Source organism: Saimiri boliviensis, chromosome 17 (assembly GCF_048565385.1).
Source record: "Saimiri boliviensis isolate mSaiBol1 chromosome 17, mSaiBol1.pri, whole genome shotgun sequence".
Lineage (NCBI taxonomy): Eukaryota > Metazoa > Chordata > Mammalia > Primates > Cebidae > Saimiri > Saimiri boliviensis.
In genome coordinates, this window is record NC_133465.1 from 29,586,214 (window position 1) to 29,599,815 (window position 13,602).

The following is a 13,602-nucleotide window of genomic DNA, read 5'->3' on the forward strand; positions in this document are numbered from 1 at the left end:
GTTCAACACACCATAAACATTTTTCCTTATTAACACTGTTTTTGCAGACATCATTTAAATGGCTGAATTAGATTTTATTATTGGTTTGGTCATATTTACTTAATTGTATCTCTATTTTAAATAGCTTGTTTTAAACTATAATGAAGTTGTTATAATTAACATGTTTTTTTTTGTAATTTGGATTTCTTTTCCTTTGAATAAGTTCTCAAAGTTTTAAACAGTTAACATTTACAATGCTAAATATACAACTCCAGACTGGAAACAGTGGCTCATGCCTGTAATCCCAGCACTCTGGGAGGCCGAGGTGGGCAGACTGCTTGAGCCTAGGAGTTTGAGACCAGCCTGGGCAACATGGAGAAACCCCATTTCTACCCTTGTTCCCTCCAAAAAAAAAAAAATCAGTGGTCATGGTGGTGGATGCCTGTAGCTGTGAGGCTGAGGTGGGATGACTGCATGAGCCTGGGAGACGGAGAATGCAGTGAGCTGAGATTGTATCACTGGACTCCAGCCTGGGTAACAGAGTGAGACTTTGTCTCAAAAAAATAACAAGCAAGTATATATGCATATAACTCGAAATTACTTTCCAAGATGTATTAGCAATATATAAGTGTCACTGTACCTTCACCAATGAGTACTGATTTTAAGCCTACATTGTAATGGTTTTGTATTAACATGCAGTTTTGGTTAGTATATTAAATAAGACTAAGATGCTAATTAGTGCTGTTAACTGTTAACCACTAGGTGGAGCTAAAATTACAATCATACTTAGTGCTGATATATATATATATATATATTTTTTTTTTTTTTGAGACAGAGTTTCGCTCTTGTTACCCAGGCTGGAGTACAAAGGCGCGATCTCGGCTCACCCCAACCTCCGCCTCCCGGGTTCATGCAATTCTCCTGCCTCAGCCTCCTGAGTAGCTGGGATTATAGGCACGCGCCACCATGTCCAGCTAATGTTTTGTATTTTTAGTAGAGACGGGGTTTCACCATGTTGACCAGGATGGTCTCGATCTCTTGACCTCGTGATCCACCCGCCTCGGCCTCCCAAAGTGCTGGGATTACAGGCTTGAGCCACCGCACCTGGCTAGTGCTGATATTTCTTTCATAACACCATTCTTCAAATACTATAGGGAGTTTTCCATTTAGTGGTAATACTGAAGCCTAAGAGACAACTTTAGATTAAATTTTAAATATAAAAGTTGGAATGAGACAGATTTAGAAAATCTGTATATGGAACAAACTATGGTTTTTTGTTTTTTTTTTTTTGAGACTCAGACTCTCGCTTTGTTGACCAGGCTGGGGTGCAGTAGTGCAATCTCGGCTCACTGTAACCCCTGCCTCCCAGGTTCAAGGGATTCTCTTGCCTTAGCCTCCAGAGTAGCTGGGATTATAGGTGCCTGCCATCATGCCTGGCTAATTTTGTATTTTCAGTAGACAGGGTTTTGCCATGTTGGCCAGACTAGTTTTTAACTCCTGACCTCAGGTGATCTGCCCCGCTTGGCCTCCCAAAGTGCTGGGATTTCAGGCGTGAGCCACTGTGCTGGCCTTATCTTTCTTATCTTGAATGAGAAATAAAATTGAGATAATATTTAGATGCAACTACCTCTCAAAGAAGCCAGTAATAAAGATAGTCATGCTAGAGAAATAGTAACATCTCATATCTTATTTAGGTGATTTTAAGTTTTTTTTTTTTTTTTTTTTTTTTGAGACAGGGTCTCGCTTTGTCACCTAAGCTGCAGTGCAGTGGCATGATCTCAGCTCACTGCAGTCTCAACTTCCCGGGCTCAAGCAATCCTCCCACCTAAACCTTCCTAGTAGCTGGGACTATAGGCGTGTGCCACCAACACTTGGTCAATTTTTTAATTTTGTAGGGGCAGGGTTTCTCTATGTTGCCCAGGCTGGTCTCGAACTCCTGAGTACAAGCGATCTGCTCGCCTCCGCCTCCCAAGTGCTGGGATTGTAGGCATGAGCCACAACAATCCAGTTTAAATAACAGTTTAAAAGGTATTTTTTACTTTAATAAGGCATTCTATTTTTACCACAAGAACTATAGGTCATAGAGGAAAAATCTATAGGCCTATGGTCCAGAAATAATGACAACTTTAGATTAGGTTAAGTATTAAATGCAATGACTAATGGACCTAAGACTACATCACCTGTTGGGAATTTAAGACTCAAGAGTTCTGGAATGTATCTCTGAATCCCGGATACAATTGATAATTGATCACTATTTTATTTATTTATTCTGAGATGGTATTTTGCCTTGTTGCCCAGGCCAGAGTGCACTGGTATAGCCATGGCTTACTGTAGCCTCAACCTTCTAGGCTCAATCCATCTTCCCACCTCAGCCCCACAGGAGCAAGCTACCACACCCATCTAATTTTTAAATTTTTTGAAGCGACAGGGTCTCCCTATGTTGCCCAAGCTGGTCTCAAATCCTTGGGCTCAGACAATCTTCTGGCCTTGCCTTCCCAAAGTGCTGGGAGGCCACTATGCCCAGTTTAACCTACCAGTTCTTGCAACAAATACCTTTCTTCTCCTTACCTCTCAATCTTTTGTCCATCACCCTTTCCCCAATATGGACACATACCTTAGTATCCTGAAGGATGGCAATGAATTTAGGGATTCTAGTTCTATTTTCTAATGTATCTGACAAGAATAATTCAGAAAAAGTAAAGATGTGCATATAGAAATAACATTTTTTTCAGCCTGAATTTTCACCTGTGTGGAACTGATTTTACCTTCTGTCCCTAAGTAATCCTCTACCAATCTGTATAGACAAGGACATATGAGTAAAGTATATATTCCTGATCTTTTGTCCCTGCCTCTCTCAGGCAATTAATGCGGCTCTCTTTCTTCACTATTTAAGTCTTTCTCTGACCTCCTTAGGTAGAGCAAGCTAGGTACACACAAGTGAGGAGCAAGGAGCCAAAGCTGCTACTCTCAAATTCAACTGACTGTCTTCATACACCCATATCTTTTCTCTAGCAATTACTACTTAATTATATTCCCTTGATTTTTAGAGCTCATTAATGATAAAGTTTATCAGCGAATCAATAATTTTAAAGAAAAACCTGCTGTGATAACTAGAATTCAGGAAATGCGGTATTGTGAAAAAAATCTAATGTGACCTCTGCCAACATGAAAATATGTTGACAAACACCAAAAAAAAAAAAAAAAAGAAAAGAAAAGAAAAGAAAAAATCCTTAATCAGCTGGGCGTGGTGGCTCACACCTGTAATCCCAGCACTCTGGGAGGCCAAGGAGGGTGGATTACCAGGTCAAGAGATCAAGACCATCCTGGCCAACATGGTAAAAGCCCATCTCTATTAAAAATACAAAAACTTAGCCAGACGTGGTGGCACATGCCTGTAATCCCAGCTACTTGGGACGCTGAGACAGAAGAATTGCTTGAACCCAGGAGGTTGAGAATGCGCCATTGCACTCCAGCCTGGGCAACAAGAGGGAAACTCTGTCTCAAAAAAGATAGATAGATAGATAGATAGATAGATAGATAGATAGATAGATAAAACATTTTTGACAAAAGCTAATTCAAAAACAATGATTTTCCCTTCTATTACTTATACCTTTTGTTCTAAGAGTGCCCTCCGGAGGGAGACCCTCTGTTCAAGCTCCCGAAGCTCTCGATCATGTTGTGCCTCAGCTTGCATCTTGATTTTGCTCTGATATGCATTCAACAGCTCCAGTTCCTGCTGCAGCTGCATCTTCAAAACCTGGCACTCTGCTTCCTGTGCTTCATCCAAACGCAGCTGAGAGAGAAAACAGATATAACCTACTGTTAGCTATCTATTCATGACCTATGGAAAGGAGAAGGAGTGTTAGAAGACAGAGTACTTTTTTGTAGTTTAGACTATTTTTCTCTCTTGTATCTTAGAGTAAACATCTCTGAAAAAGAAAGGCAGAATAGCCAATAATAGCATTATGAAGATAAAGGTATCACAAGCTATTTGGAGGATGCATGAATAACCCTATTTTTCTTAAGAAACACCTAGAATGTAATTAGGTGATATAAATCTCATCTCTTCATCTCTAGTGGAAATAACTGTAAAACAAAGACTAGCAAATTACAGTCTACAGACTATGGGCAGATGCCTGTTTTGTTGGTTTTTTTGCAGCCCATGAGCTAAGAATGGTGTTTTCATTTTGAAAGGGTAATATCTTAAATGGTTATATAAGTATCCACATAATATCCTTAGTTTTGCCTCCTGACTAAAAAGTCTTATCTGGCCATAAAAATGATTTACCTGGCCCTTTTTAAAAAAATTTTTTTTTCCGACGGAGTCTTGCTTTGTCACCTAGGCTGGAGTGCAGTGGTGCAATCTTGGCTCACTGCAACCTCTGCCTCCCAGGTTCAAGTGATTCTCCCACCTCAGCCTCCTGAGCAGCAGGAATTATGGGTGCCCACCACCATGCCTGGCTAATTTTTGTACTTTTAGTAGAGATGGGCATTCACCATGTTGGCCAGGCTGGTCTCAAATGCTTGACCTCAGGTGGTCCACCCGCCTAGGCCTCCCAAAGTGCTGGGATTACAGGTGTGAGTCACTGCACCTGGCCTTATCTGGCCCTTTAAAAAAAAGTTTACAAAGCTCTTATATGGAACATATTTTGCGCCTGTAATCCCAGCTACTCGGGAGGCCAAGGCACGAGAATTGCTTGAGCCTAGAAGGCAGAGGTTGCAGTGACCTGAAACTACACCACTACAATCCAGCCAGGGCGAAAAGGCGAAACTCCATCTCGGAAAAAAAAAAAAAGTATTTGTACTCAAACACAACCATTTTTATTCCCATTATAATAGTATCTTTTGCCCACTGCTTCCCAAAGCTGCTGTTCCAATCTTAATATGGTGTTGGGATTTGTGCTGGCAGGGAGCCTATTTAGAACCTCATGTCTAAATGTATCAATGAGAATTCTACATGCATCATGACATTTTCAAGCAATGTTGAGAACAGGAAGAAAATGAACCACCACCATATTTCCCGAGCTGCAGGAGAGCTATCATTTCCAACTAGTACTTTAATTGCTGTGATTTCATTCAGGTGGAAGAAAAGAAGCACTAAATCAGTTTTGCCCAAAAAAACCAAACTCACGGCTTGTGTGGAGAGCATTTCGTTAATGCTGTGATCATATTGCTCAGCCAAGATAGCTAATTTCCGGGTCTGCTCCTCCTTGAGCCGTTTCAGAACAGCTTTGTGCTCACTCTTTGGTGTAGTCTCCAGCAGGTGATTTCTTAATGCTTTGTACTGTCTGGTTTGGATTTTGCAGGTATCCTGAAACTGCTTTTTTATTTGGAGTTCTTTAGACTGAGAAGAAAAAAAACAGGTTTATGTAAGTAGTAACATAAGGCATTTGGTATGTGTTATGCTTACATACATGAAAATAAAGAATATTAGGAAAAAAGGAGAGGAAAACCAAAAAGGTCAGATCATAAGGTTGCAGGTACTTTTTGCACTTGGCTATTGGGTCAAACTGCTGACCTAATTTTAATGCAGTTTTACAAGAAAAAAACCTCATTTAAAATATTAGGACATAAAGAACCCCATTTATCATAAGACTTCAAACAATATCTATTGTTTCACTAATAAGATTAGTGACTTGAGTAGATATTAAAATCAGCTTTGATTACTATGCATATTCATGACAGAAAATTATATTTCTTTTCTTTTCTGAGATGGGGTCTCACTCTGTCACTCAGGCTGGAGTACAACACTGCACTCCAGCCTGGGTGACAGGGTGAGGAGATATGAGGAGGTGACAGAGATAGGTGACTATGCTCAAGCAATCCTCCCACCTCAGCCTCCTGAGTAGCTGGGACCACATGTGTGCGCCACCATGTCCAGCTAATTTTTATTTTTTTGAGATGGAGTCTCATTCTGTCACCCAGGCTGGAGTGCAATGGCACTATCTCGGCTCACTGCAACCACCACCTCCCAGGTTCAAGTGATTCTCCTCCCTCAGTCTCCCAAGTAGCTGGGATTACAGGCATGTGCCACCATGCACAGCTAATTTTTGTATTTTTAGTAGAGATGAGGTTTCACCATGTTGGCCAGGCTGGTCTTAAATTCCTGATCTCAAGTGATCTGCCTGCCTTGGCTTCCTAAATGCTGGGATTACAGGCATGAAACACCGTACCTGGCCAATTTTTGTATTTTTTTTTTGGTAAAGACAGGGTTTCACCATGTTGCCTAGGCTGGTCTTGAACTCCTTGGCTCAAGCAATCCACCTGTTTTGGCCTCCTAAAGTGCTAGGATTACCAGCATGAGCCACCATACCCAGCTTCTAGCTAAATTTTTTTTTTTTTTGGTAGAAATGGGGTTTCCCTGTGTTGCCCAAGCTGGTTTCAAACTTCTGGCCTCAAGTGATCCTCCCACCTCAGCCTCTCAAAGTACAGTAATTACAGGAATGAGCCACTGTGCCTGGCTTAGAAAATTAAATTTTTTTCTCATGAATTAATTATAATAGATTTATGGTGGCTCACACCTGTAATCTCACTACTTTGGGAGGCCAAGGCAGGACTGTTTGTAGGCCAGGAGTTCCAGACTAGCCTGAGCAACATAGTGAGACCCCATTTCTACAAAGCAGTTTTAAAAATTTGCCGGGCGCGGTGGCTCAAGCCTGTAATCCCAGCACTTTGGGAGGCCGAGGCGGGTGGATCACGAGGTCGAGAGATCGAGACCATCCTGGTCAACATGGTGAAACCCCATCTCTACTAAAAGCGCAAAAAATTAGCTGGGTATGGTGGCACGTGCCTGTAATCCCAGCTACTCAGGAGGCTGAGGCAGGAGAATTGCCTGAGCCCAGGAGGCAGAGGTTGCAGTGAGCCGAGATCGCGCCATTGCACTCCAGCCTGGGTAACAAGGGCGAAACTCCATGTCAAATAAATAAATAAATAAATAAATAAATAAATAAAAATTAGCCAGGTATGGTGATGTGCCTGTAGTCCTAGCTACTAGGGAGGCTGAGGCAGAAGGATCACTTCAGCCCAGGAGTTCTAGGCTGCAGTGGGCTGTGACTGCATCATTGCACTCTAGGCTGAACAACAGAGTGAGACAGTGCTCTCAAAAAATATATATATACACATATATAAATATTTACTTTATTGGTAAATATTTATATATGTAAATATTGCTTTATTTACTTTATTGGTAAGACAATATCTGATCTAGAGACAGAAAGCACATTTATTCTGTTCTTTTCAGAACCACTTTGCTGTAATTTCTTTTTTTTTTTTTTTTTTTGAGACGGAGTTTCGTTCTGTCTCCCAGGCTGGAGGGCAGGGGCATCATCTTGGCTAACTGCAACCTCCATCTCCTTGGTTCAAGTGATTTGTCTGCCTGAGCCTCACAAGTAGCGTAGATTATAGGCATGCACCACCACACCTGGCCAATTTTTCTATTTTTAGTAGAGATGGGTTTTCACCACATCGGCCAGGCTGGTCTTGAACTCCTGACTTCAGGCAATTTGCCTGCCTTGGCCTCCCAAAGTGCTGGGGCCTCCCAAAGTGCTGGGATTACAGGCATGAGCTACCACGTCCAGCCCCCAATTTCTTTTAATGACAGTCTCAACTCCAACTATATAGTTTATGTACCAAACATGAAGCAGACTTAAGTCTCTATTATAAATTGATTAATATTGTTATTTCAGTGGTCTTTTCCTTAAGAGAATAAACTAGGTAGAAATATACTTAGCAATGGTTTACTCTTTAACACAAGCAAAAACTTAAGTCAGTCAAGTTAACTAATCTTGGCCAGACATGGTGGCTCACGCTTGTAATCCCAGCATTTTGGGAGGCTGAGGTGGGCAGATCATTTGAGGCCAGGAGTTTGAGACCAGCCTGGCCAACATGGTGAAACTCTGTCTCTACTAAAAATATAAAAATTAGCCTGGCATGGTGATGCATGCCTGTAATCCCAGCTACTCAAGAGACTGAGGCACAAGAATCCTTTTAACCCAGGAGGTGGAGGCTGCAGTGGGCTAAGACCGCACCACTGTACTCCAATCCAGCCTGGGCAACAGAGCGAGACTGTGTGTCAAAAAAACAAATTAAAAAACCACAAAAGCCGGGCGCGGTGGCTCAAGCCTGTAATCCCAGCACTTTGGGAGGCCGAGGCGGGTGGATCACGAGGTCGAGAGATCGAGACCATCCTGGTCAACATGGTGAAACCCCGTCTCTACTAAAAATACAAAAAATTAGCTGGGCATGGTGGCGCGTGCCTGTAATCCCAGCTACTCAGGAGGCTGAGGCAGGAGAATTGCCTGAACCCGGGAGGCGGAGGTTGCGGTGAGCCGAGATCGCGCCATTGCACTCCAGCCTGGGTAACAAGAGCGAAACTCTGTCTCAAAAAAACAAAAACAAAAACAAAAACAAAAAAACCACAAAAAATAAAAACAACAACAAAAAAAATTAATCTTTCAAAGGTTAAACAAAAGTTATGAGGCAAGGGAGGAGACAACCCTCTTCTTGGGGTAACAGACATGAACTACAGTATATAAGCATTTCTGAGATGAAAATAATTTAAGTGGCCGGGTGTGGTGGCTCACACCTGTAAACCCAGCATTTTAGGAGGCTAAGGCAGGCGGATCACGAGGTCAGGAGTTTGAGATCAGCCTGACTAACATGGTGAAACCCCGTCTCTACTGAGAATATAAAAAGTAGCTGGGCATGGTGGCACATGCCTGTAATCACAGCTACTCAGGAGAGTGAGGCAGGAGAATCACTTGAACCTGGGAGGCAGAAGTTGCAGTGAGCTGTCCAGCCTGGGCGACAGAGTGACTCTGTCTCAAAAAAAAAAAAAAATTTAGGTTTAGAGATGGAAGACCTTTGGCTTTAGTGTTTGGTTAATCACCAGGTTTGGGTATTCCATGAACTCAGATTTTAAAAAGTTTTAATAAGTTGAGATCTAGTTCTGTAAAGTATACTAGTTTACCCTACAAGTGAGAAAACATTCATTTATTGCTCTGAGACAGGACCTATAGTTGAAATTATTTTACCTTAATATAAATACTGCCAAGTATTGATTGGTTGATTCATCATGCAATAAATGGATATGTGACCAAATTTACACATTAAATATACCTTTCTGTATTTTTCACCATCTGAGGCACTAGATTCTATTAATATGTCTTTATTCTGTGAGTGAGGGGGTCAAGAAATGTCTAGCTAGTAAGAGAAACTCTTAAGTTTAGCTATGCTTAGTAGCACTGCTTTTGAGATGTAGTCTCACAGTGGCATGATCATGGCCTTCTGCATCCCTGACCTCCCATGGTCAAGCAATCCTCCTACCTCAGCCTCCCAAGTAGCTGGAATTACAGGTGTGAGGCACTACCATGTCTGGCTGACTTTTTAATTTTTCTTTCTTTCTTTTTTTTTTTTTTTTTGAGACAGGATCTCACTCTGTCACCCAGGCTGGAGTGCAGTGGCATGATCATGGCTCACCACAGCCTCAACCTCCTGGGCTCAAGTAATCCTCTTGCCTTTTAGCCTCCTGAGTAGCTAGGACCACAGTCATGTCATCATGCTTAGCCTCTTTTGTTTTTTTAATAAGAGATGAAGTCTCCCTATGCTGCCCTATGGCTGGTAATTTTTTGTAGAGACAGGGTCTCACTATGTTGCTCAGCCTGAGTAGCACCATTTTAAAATATCATTCTTGCCGGGCGCGGTGGCTCAAGCCTGTAATCCCAGCACTTTGGGAGGCCGAGGCAGGTGGATCACGAGGTCAAGAGATCGAGACCATCCTGGTCAACATGGTGAAACCCCGTCTCTACTAAAAGTGCAAAAAATTAGCTGGGCATGGTGGCACGTGCCTGTAATCCCAGCTACTCAGGAGGCTGAGGCAGGAGAATTGCCTGAGCCCAGGAGGCGGAGGTTGCGGTGAGCCGAGATCGTGCCATTGCACTCCAGTCTGGGTAACAAGGGTGAAACTCCATCTCAAAAAAAAAAAAAAAAAAAAAATCATTCTTAGACTGGGTGTGGTGGCTCACACCTGTAATCCTAGCAGTCTGGGAGCCTGAGGCAGATGGATCACTTGAAGTCAGGCATTCAAGATCAGCCTTGCCAATATGGTGAAATCCTGTCTCTACTAAATATACAAAAATTAGCTGGGTATGGTGGTGCATGCCTGCAATCCCAGCTACTTGGGAGGCCGAGGCAGGGGAATCACATGAAGCTGGGAGGCAAGGTTGCAGTGAGCACTCCAGCCTGGGTAACAGATTGAAAACAAACAAACAAAAACAAAAAATCATTAATGGTTAACAAAATTGTTCCAAGTGCTTCTAGACAGAAATGAAACAATGAAATTTAGATAGTACCTTTCTGCCTCAGTAAAACAGCATCCTTTCTTTTAAAATTATTTATTTATTTAATTTTGAGACAGAGTCTCACCCCGTTGCCAGGCCAGAGTATAGTGGCGTGATCTAAGCTCACTGAAACCTCTGCCTCCTGGGTTCAAGTGATTCTCCTGCCTCAACCTCTCAAGTAGCTGAGGCTACAGGCGCGTGCCACCACGCCCAGTTAATTTTTCTATTTTTAGTAGAGACAGGGTTTCACCATGTTTGCCAGGATGGTCTCGATCTCTAGACCTCAGCCTCACAAAGTGCTGGGATTACAGGTGTGAGCCACTACACAGGTGTGAGCCTAGCCAAGTTTTTTTTTTTTTTTGAGACGGAGTTTCGCTCTTGTTGCCCAGGCTGGAGTGCAATTGCTCACCGCAACCTCCGCCTCCTGGGTTCCGGCAATTCTCCTGCCTCAGCCTCCTGAGTAGCTGGGATTACAGGCACGCACCACCATGCCCAGCTAATTTTTCGTATTTTTGGTAGAGACGGGGTTTCATCATGTTGACTAGGATGGTCTCGATCTCTTGACCTCGTGATCCACCCGCCTCGGCCTCCCAAAGTGCTGGGATTACAGGCTTGAGCCACGCGCCCGGCAGTTTTTTTTTTTTTTTTTTTGGACATGAAATCTTGCTCTGTCGCCCAGGCTAGAGTGCAGCAGGGTGATCCTGACTCACTGCAACTTCCACCTCCTGGGTTCAAGCGATTCTCCTGCCTCAGCCTCTTGAGTAGCTGTGATAATAGCCTGCCACTACACCCAGCTAATTTTTGTATTTTTAGTAGAGACAGGGTTTCATCATCTTGGCTAGGCTGGTCTCAAACTCCTGACCTTGTGATCCACCCGCCTCGGCCTCCCAAAGTGCTGGCATTACAGGTGTGAGCCACCATACCTGGCCCAGTTTTTATTTTTAAAACATTGTGCTGGGCCAGGTGTGGTGGCTCAGGCCAGGTGTGGTAGCTTAGGCCTGTAATCTTAGCACTTTGGGAGGCCAAAGCGAGTGGATCACTTGAGGTCAGGAGTTCGAGACCAGTGGGACCAACATGGTAAAACCCAGTCTCTACTAAAAATACAGAAATCAGCTGGGTGTGTTTGTGGGTGCCTGTAATCCCAATTACTCTGGAGGCTGAGGCATGAGAATCACTTGAACCTGAGAGGCAGAGGTTGCAGTGAGCCAAGATCATGCCAGTGCACTCCAGCCTAGGTGACAAGAGCAAAACTCTGTTTCAAAACAATACAAAGAAACAAAACTAAACATTTTGCCAGGAGTACTGCAATCATTCCATATCCCTGCCTTATGAGAAAAAAGAACTCCTTGAAAATTTTTTCTTTAACAAGAGTAAAATTAATGCTTATACTAAGAATAAACTATATCCCTCAATGTGTGACTCAAGTGAAAGAGATGAATGCAAGTTACATTTATTTCTACTCATTTAGTGCTGACAAAGCATCATCTGGATGGCAGCTAAAGAAACAGCGGAGTAGGCAGCAGATTTTTCACCTGACCCTTTCTATAGAAATAGCACCCCACCCCCACAAATCCTAATCAACATAAATAAAATGTTCAAACTGGAGCCTCCTCTACTCCATCAAACACAGTTAGATGCTATATTTTAAATTCTGGCTCCATTACTTAAGGAGAAAATTGGAAGAGGCAATGACTACTTAAGTAAATAGAAATGTGATAACTTGGTGTTAAAATGTTCAAGCTAAGTAAACAGATCCAAGTAAAATAAGAGTAAAGTGGTGATTTTTCTTTCCTAACAGAAAACTTTTAGCTCACTTGTCATCAGAAAGGCATTTTATTTAAAGTCTCACTATGATAGTGAAGCTTCATTTTCTCCTCACTTTTAATGTACTGAGAGAATCAAGACTACTGTTTATAAGCTTTAAAATGGAAAAGGCTCTAATGACAGGAAACGAAAAGAAACGGTTAAATGTCAAACAGCTATCTATCACCCAAGCCCCAGAGAAATGCAGTCATATCAGATTTACGGTACAACTTTCAGTTTGGTTTATTCCTTGGTGCTGTTGGCTTTAAAACCATAACTGATTTTGCTGTCATATTGTTTTAAAAATCTTTTCATAGGAGATTGTCTATTCTGTAGCTAAATGATTATATACCTCCCCACTACAAAAACAAATCTAAAAAATCATTATAATTCCAATTTTTCTAAGCATTAACTAAGGAAGGTTATGTTAGTAGTCAACATAATTACTCTGTAAATAATTCCCTATTTTGAAGACACAGCAAGGTGAAATTTCAGCTCATTCACATAAAAAAATAAAGCATTTTAACATTGTTTCTGTATTTTGTTCAGGAAAGCTTGTTTGAATAGAGTTGGGTGGGCATTGAGAATACCATTGAATGTGTTGTAGCTTCTAGATTTTGACACAGATTGCCTCTGTGAATGAATTTTGCTTTACTCCAGCACAGTTATTCAGAGTAAAACCAAGAACCATTTTATAGTTTAAACAGCAAATAGCTTATAAAAAGCCCTTTTTATAAGGGCTGGATAGGGGCATAGGGGAAACTTTAAACAGGAAATACAGTGAAAACTGGGCCTTACTGGATATAAATAAAAGTTTAAAATGTACAGATATGTACAGAACAATTGAGGTGCTTATCATCGATGACAGACTATACAGTAGGTGGTTTTACATACTAAGATTCATGTGATTTTACTCCTTCAAATATTTATTACAAGTTATAAGATTCAAAATTTCAGAATTGTTAACTGTAGTTGACTTTGATGGAGGGAGATGGACCAGGTGGCTGGAGGAATAAGCACAGAAGAAGAAAACTTTTCTTTCTTTCTAACTGGTAGCTACATAACTAGAAACTTTTTACTTTATAATGCACTTTAAATTTGTACAAGTCATATTTACAGCAAATTAGGGTTCCAAAATTTTATTACTTAGAACAACAGAGAGAAGCCAAATGGTTAGCTTGTTGACATGTAGAATATAATAGTGGCTTTGGAGATGTGAATACAAAAAAAAAATTTTTTTTTTTTTTTTTTTGAGACAGGGTCTTGCTCTGTTGACAGGCTGGAGTGCTGTGGTATGATCTTGGCTCACTGCAACGTCCACTTCTTGGGTTCAAGTGAGTCTCCTGCCTCAGCCCCCAAAGTAGCTGGGACTATAGGCATGCACCGCCACACCAAACTAATTTTTGTATTTTTAGTAGAGATGGGGTTTCACCATGTTGGCCAGGCTGGTCTCGAACTCCTGACTTCAGATGATCGGCTTTCG

The 13,602-nt window shown here is 41.8% G+C and overlaps 1 protein-coding gene across 3 annotated transcripts in view; it reads right to left on the reverse strand.

Moving 5' to 3' along the window:
- TAOK1 (TAO kinase 1) overlaps positions 1-13,602 on the reverse strand; it is a 171,517-nt gene that overhangs the window by 11,662 nt on the left and 146,253 nt on the right. For all 3 annotated transcript variants that reach the window (XM_074388433.1, XM_039476870.2, XM_074388432.1), the window contains exons 18-19: positions 5,111-5,323; positions 3,590-3,772 (exon numbers count right to left, since the gene is read on the reverse strand). In XM_074388433.1, the coding sequence (XP_074244534.1) occupies positions 3,590-3,772; positions 5,111-5,323 (396 nt within the window). The remainder of the gene's footprint in view (positions 1-3,589; positions 3,773-5,110; positions 5,324-13,602) is intronic.